At 32.4% G+C, this 7,365-nt stretch overlaps 1 protein-coding gene across 1 annotated transcript; it reads left to right on the forward strand.

Annotated features, from left to right (window-relative positions):
* Positions 1 to 2,154: 2,154 nt before the first annotated feature.
* On the forward strand, positions 2,155 to 4,631 carry LOC100571034 (zinc finger BED domain-containing protein 4-like). Its single transcript, XM_003241882.1, has 3 exons — positions 2,155 to 2,346; positions 2,752 to 2,980; positions 3,061 to 4,631. Exons 1-3 carry the CDS (start codon positions 2,155 to 2,157, stop codon positions 4,629 to 4,631), a joined length of 1,992 nt encoding a protein of 663 aa, XP_003241930.1.
* The last annotated feature ends 2,734 nt before the right edge of the window (positions 4,632 to 7,365 follow it).

Below are 7,365 nucleotides of genomic sequence, written 5' to 3' on the forward strand. Positions count from 1 at the left end.
GACGTCCCATATACCTATATTATTATAATGTACGTGTGCTGCTGCACGCACGCGCGTTTAATGCAAGTGCTGTGCACCGGTGCATAATGCACTCGCCGCGGAGGCGAACGTGTATATTTTATTGTATGCACGAAACTAAGGAGAACTTTTTTCGCCTTTCCCCGTTTAATATTCATTTTTTTCCACCCCGTTTTTGCCCACGTCAGCCGCGAAAAGAGGCGGATCGCGTTTTAGGCGTGGCCAAAAGTCGCGCACCTCGCCGCCGCCTACGCAAACCGCCGCTGCCACTGCACCACACCGTAATGGGATGGGTGTACGCAGTGGCGTAGCGAATCGTGTTTTTCAGAAGCAATTGCTTCTGGTTTCTGGGGGGTGGTGGCGGGTCATAACCTCATAAAGCCCATATACACGGTCAGTCTATTTGAACTTTATTTTGGGTGCTACCCCACCCCCCCCTATTTGAGCATATGAGTATCGTATACATCAGTTGGAGTAGGGTGGGGTAGGTCATAAATAATTTGTTTGCTTCCATATGATTTAAAGTTCGCTACGCCACTGGGTGTACGCGGTGCGCGGCGTACCTCTATATACTCACACACGTCGTCTCTCCACGTTTACAATATTAAAACTATTATAACGCACACGCGCGCACCGTGAGAGCAAACACACACTGTCGGGTACAAGACGTGTCTGCCCCCGCCGCCGCGCGCCGCCTCGTCGAACGTTTGACGTGGGTCGCGAGCCAGAGACGTTGGTATGGCGTGGCGTGGATTGAGCGAAAATAATTTGACGTAAGAAAACCAATATATATTATAGTCTATTTAGTATTTTTTTTATTTTTTATTCAAAATTCTGACAATAATCCATTGTGTTTTTGATGTCCCTTAGTTTGTTATTATTTTGATGCCAGTTCAATGTACTATAATTCCAATCGATTTCGGTAAATTCATAATATTTTGTTTCAAATAATATTATAAGACTTTAGCCGACCCAGAAGTCGCACGGCCAACAAGAAGCTCGATTAGCTGCGTTATGTCTCGTATTTTCGGTCATCTGATCCGAGTCCGACATTTGTTAATATAATAATAATAATAATTATTATTATTATTATCATCATCACACAGTGGCGTAATTGAGAATGTTTCATGGGAGGGGATCAAAATAAATTTGTATGGCAAACTTGTGGGGGGCTTTGCCCGTAATACATCATCCGATTTCTCTGTTTCTTTAAATAATATACAAGAAATTGTGTAGGTAAAATTATCATTAAATATTATGCATTATTAATTATTATTATAAATTATTAAATTCTATTATTTTTAATAAGCTCATTCAAATTTTTTATAAAAATTAATATGACATAGATACCTAATAGTTGATTGAATAAACTGCAGTGACTGCAGTTAAATTTTCAATACATTTTTTAATTGGTGTTTATTTAATTTTGCATAATTTTAGCGCGAGTTGTAATACTAATATTATAAATCATAATAAGTGTATAAAATACGTCGTACATATTTTGTACGATTTTAAAACATTTAGTTTCGGGCCTAACAATGTTTAGTATTTTGAATAATTTAAAATTGTAATACCTACGTCAATTCCAAGCTTCTTTTTAAAAAAATTCAATGGAGTACTCTAGTTGCTGGTAGCTTACTTTTTTTTTGCTCCATTTTTCTTTTAGCTTAGGTATAAAAATAAAATCAATTACTAAGTTGTGTGACAATGTGGCTATGAGGAAATGGCACGGTGTGTTCTGACTGTGTAGTGTCTAGGGATGGCAAGAAAATATCGATGTTTTAAAAACATCGATATTTTAAGAAAAAATAATCGATATTTGACATCGATGTTTTAGCTTCGATATCTTGCATCGATGTTAAAGCCTTACCGATGTTTTGATTTCGATGTTATCTAAAAATATAAAAATAAATACGAAAACCCGATTTTTATAAATGGACTATATTATGTCTATATCTAAATATAGAAATAACTATATTATCAAATATTATCAACTGGTGTCTGGTAATGATACAGTCGATACAGGCAATACGTGGATACGTCTAATGTAGTTATTTTGTCATTACCTTACTCATTTATACATTTGTGTTAATACTTAATGTGCATTCGTCGACCGTCGTACAGACTAAACAAAACATGTCAAAACCTAGATCACAAGTGTGGATGTACTTTGAAAAAAAAAAAAATCAAACTGCAATGTGTAAAATATGTGGTAAAACATTGCAAACTTCTGGTAATACTTCCAATTTGATGGGACACATAAAGAAGTTACATTTACATAAGTTACCCATAGAAAACAATTTGAAATCTCCAAATAATCAAGAAAAGGTAAGTGTATTTTTAATAACATCAATTTATACAATTTATCAAAGAAGAATGTTTTTTCTCTAAAAAATGTCAATACCTATTTAAAATGTTTATAATACCTACTTACTTTATAAATTATAATAATTTGCTAATCTACAATCAAAATTACCTAATATTGGTATCATTTAATTTCAACAATAAATTATACACAGAGCTTAAAGTGGGAACAATTTCCAGGGAGGACCAATATCTCCATAATATATTTCTCATAATATTAAGTTGTAAGTAGGTAGTGGTTGTCTTTTAAAAAAACTTAAGAGATCACACAGACAAAAAATATTTATATCATAGAAATGTAGTGTTTTTAGTGCTTACCTTGTTTAACCCCTGATTATACAAGTATATTAATTATAATTATTTTAACAGGCCACTAGTTCATTTACTAGAAACATATCTTTGGGCTTAATTGATACTGAAAACAATGTCGATGATCCAGAGTCACTGAGTGAAGAAACTCTGAACACATTGTCCTCAGATGTATCTTTGTCAACTTCCACGCCATCTGTGAGCAGAAACAGCTCCTTAAATATTGCAGAAAAGTTTACAAAGCAGCCTACCTTGGAATGGTCACTAAAAAAGATGTCCAGTTTTTCAAGTAAATATCTATTTGAACTGATTTTTTAACACCACATAAATATTTTAATTAAAAATATTTTGTGTAAATACACTTAACAGGCGGTGGACAGAAACATACTCGAATTACTGAAGCCATTGTATATTTCATCTGTAAAGATAATCAACCATTATCTGTTGTTGAGGATATTGGATTTATAAAACTTATGAAAGAAGTTGCACCATTGTTTAACGTTCCTACTCGAAATACTATTAAAGCTAGAATCCAACAGAGGTATGATGTTGTGTCACTAAGCTTTAAAAATGTTTTAAAAGAAGTTGATGACATCACTATAACTATGGATATTTGGTCCGAAATGATGACTACTAAAAGTTTTCTTGGGGCTACAGTACACTTTATCCACTCATCAAAATTATGTTCGGCTGCATTAGGAATTTTTGAGTTATCACAATCTCATACGGCTAACTATGTTTATCATGAGCTTATGAATTTATTAAATTTGTGGGATATACCTAAGTCTAAAATTTTAGCTATTGTGACAGATAATGATGCTACAATGTTAAAAGCAATAGGAGAAAATTTTGGCAAAAATAAGCATTTGCGATGCTTTGCCCATTCAATAAATTTGGTTGCTGAAGCCACTATAAAAAAAGTTGATGGCTTACAAAATTTGATTTCTCAAGTTAGAAATATTGTAAAATTTATTAAGAGAAGTGTAAAATGTTCTGATGAGTTAAGGAAATTGCAAGAGAACAATGGAGACGATTTAAAAAAATTGATTTTGGATGTAATTACACGGTGGAATTCTGTTTATTACATGTGTGAAAGGTTTTTGGAGTTAAAAGAAGTAATTAATCAAATATTATTAAATCATTTAAATGCCCCACCAATGTTGAATGCTCAAGAGATAGAAAATATTAAAGAAATGGTGGATATTCTAAAGATTCTTGAAAAAGTTACTAAAGAAATTTCCGGAGAAAAATATGCGACAATGAGTTTGGTTATTCCTATAATCAGTTGCATTAAAGATAATTTAAATGCCATGTCACCAACTTTTAAAATCGGAATGGAATTAAAAAATGCCTTAACTGCTGAGGTGAAACGGAGGTTTGAATTTATTGAGCAAAATTTTTTATTGGCTGTTTCAACATTACTAGATCCAAGATTTAAAAACATCCATTTTAAAGACGCCGTTGCGCTTTCAAAACATTTGATTTTTATTCAAAACTCTATGAATAGTATGGAAAATTCAACAGCAGACATGGATTTTTCAAATGATTCTTCTGATTCGGTTTCAGACCCTAGTAAATTAGATTTATGGGGATATCATAAGCAACTAGCACAAAAATCTCAAAAAAAGTACATTGATAAATCTAATCAAGGGAGCCAACAACATTTAGGATCTGAAATTACCATGTATTTGTCCACGCCAGTATCTAAATTAAATACACATCCATTAATGTGTTGGGAAGAATTAAAACCAATGTACCCATCACTTTACAAATTAGCCACAAAATATTTGTCAGGTGTTTGTACATCTGTTCCAAGCGAAAGACTTTTTTCTTGTGCCAGCAACACCATTTCAAAAACCAGGAATCGACTAAGTGGGAAATTGGCATCAAAGTTAATTTTTTTAAACAAGTTAGATGATAAATTTTGGCTAGTTGAATGACACTACTAATTAATTAAAGTACTATTATTTAAAGTATCAAGCAGAATTTTTAATTTTTTTCATTCCTTATAAGTAATAGGTAGTGTAAATTAGTATATTTTAAATTAAGTTGCATTTATTTTATTTTGTTATTTTCTTACAAGATGTTTTTATTTTAATTTTTCCAATAAATAATTAAAATTCAACTATGTGGTCAATTTAATTAAAGCTATTTAATATTCATAAGATATATTTTGTTTTGTTGTCTTATTTCAAACAACTGATTATCGTGTTTGAAAATCATATAGAATTAATTGGAGAAATGCGAAAACTCAATTATATAGTATATGGTTGAAACACGAACAAATATTGTAATTTAAGGTAAATTGTTGATTCAGTAGTAACTATTTAAGTTTTTAAGCTCCAAATACAATTTGGCGGTTAGTAATATTACTAATATTGTTACCTCTATATTTACATTTTATACAAACCTCGATGTATTTTTAAAAATGTCGATGTTTACAGAAATACATCGAGTTATTGACATCGGTTTTTAATTGAAATTACGATATTGTTAGCATCGATGATATGAGAATGAAAACTCGATATATCGATATATCGATGTTCACAAAAAAATTGCCATCCCTAGTAGTGTCCACTGTCTATACGTCATCGCAATAATCAATGTATAAAGTGTCGGTGAGCGTTCGTAGCATTACTATTCATTCTACGAAATGTAAATCTTGACGTTACATTTTTATTATTATAATATGTTTGTGGAATGGGGGTTTTTCCCATTATCGAATTACTTACCGCATGTGTATGCATGTATTGTGTAGGAAGTAGGTACTGTAATTTGGTACAGTGTGTGGTAGGGCACAAAGTGTTTATTAATAAATAAGAATTAAAATGAATCAGACCAATTATTTTGAAATATGCTGATCGTTTACCGGGTAAATATTTTTATGCCTGGGTATAATGTTTATATCAAAAAAACTAAACATTTTATTTTTTTTCTAGTTTCGTAATAATTTATAAGTTTGTATTTGAACTATTTGTAGATATAAGAGTATAAGACAATAAATAAATACAGCTCATGGGGGGGGATCTATCCCCCATACCCCCCACGGTAATTACGCCCCTGTGACATCACACGATTTATAATCGAACTCGTCGCAGTGCCGTCTTCAATCATTGTTGCGGTGACGCTATTATAATATATTATATTAGTATTATATTTTGCGAGGTAAGATTTTGACAATCCGTCGTAAATCAACACGAAAACTAATTTTGAACGATTCGAAGAGGCGGCCTGTGAAATACTCGTGTTATACGACTGTATACACGTAATAGTAAGCGCGGACTGCAAAAAGGGTTTTCGTGTGTATGCAGTGAGAGAAAACGGGTTGGACACAAAAGTCATTCGATCGTATTATTATTATTACTATTAAAATAAATATATAAATGAATCCGTTTAATTATCGCTCCGGATCCACTCTAACATCCATTCTAATCAAACCATATTTTTTTTCACGAAACGAAATATATTCAAATGTGGGACGACGCCGCGCCGGTCGTTCGTTCCGAATGCGTATCACTAAACGACCGTTAAATCTGCCACTGGTAATTAATATACCTGTAGTATACAATCATATTATTATTGTTATATAATTCACATGATACGAACTTAAACTACGAGAATATAAAAATAACGATAATTGTCGTCGTGTGTGTATGTGAACAGCTGTTCCATCAAATATAGTTCGTAATAATGGTATAATATTATAACTCATTAGTCATTACCCACTATACACACCGTGGTCCATGACCACCCACCCAACTATCGACGGGTACACCTTGAGTATAAGATAGCCGCCTCTGCTCTTAATATGCATTTATGTCCGCACGCAACTAACTGACTGTGTATGATCTAATGTCTATTTTGATTGATATGCGGCACCCACAATTTCGTTATGAAATCTTTTTTCGTTGTTGGTAAAGTACAGTGTATACTCAACAGGGACGGATTGGAATTTCGGACCAGCCCGGGAAAATACTTTTTTACCAGCCCACTATTTATTGGGAGATTGGGGGCAACTGGCAAGTGTACCATACTGAAGATTGTAATTTTTTTTAGTATTTTAAAGGGTAGTCTACTGTAATCAGTGTTATTATAAAATCAACCTTTAACAATAAAATGTAATAATAAAAATAATAACAATGGAATAACAATAGTTTTACCTACATATAAATGTTACATAGTAAAATGTTAGTAATTTTATATTTTATATCATCAGTTTTAATGTATCGATATATAACAAAATAACTAAAATACAATTACAATATATTATTCAATCGTATTTGATACCATTTAAAAGTAACACATATGATGCATACAATATATTATTAAATCGATAAATCATAATTTATACTTATAGATAAATATTATCTATAATTTTAGAAAAGTTTTGTGCGATGAAAAGCAAATCCCTCTGAAAAAATTATGTCAATTGCTACTGATGGTGCTCCAGCTATGACAGGGCATCACAAAGGTTTCATAGCGTATTTAAAAAATAAAGTTCCAGACGTGCTTGCTGTACATTGCGTCATTCATCGCCAGCATACAAATTGAATGAACGCCTGCATACATCACTGCATTATGTTATTAGAACAGTTAATAAAATCAGAAGCAACTCACTAAATGACAGATTATTTAGTCAACTTTGCGCAGGCGCGGATCTATGGGGGGGGGGGG

This window comes from Acyrthosiphon pisum, chromosome X (assembly GCF_005508785.2).
Source record: "Acyrthosiphon pisum isolate AL4f chromosome X, pea_aphid_22Mar2018_4r6ur, whole genome shotgun sequence".
NCBI classification, from domain to species: domain Eukaryota; kingdom Metazoa; phylum Arthropoda; class Insecta; order Hemiptera; family Aphididae; genus Acyrthosiphon; species Acyrthosiphon pisum.

Coding starts and splice junctions, on each gene's coding strand:
- LOC100571034 (XM_003241882.1), top strand. CDS start 2,155: ATGTCAAAACCTAGATCACAAGTGTGGATGTACTTTGAAAAAAAAAAA. Junction 2,347..2,751: donor CTCCAAATAATCAAGAAAAG/GTAAGTGTATTT, acceptor TTATTTTAACAG/GCCACTAGTTCATTTACTAG. Junction 2,981..3,060: donor AAAGATGTCCAGTTTTTCAA/GTAAATATCTAT, acceptor TACACTTAACAG/GCGGTGGACAGAAACATACT.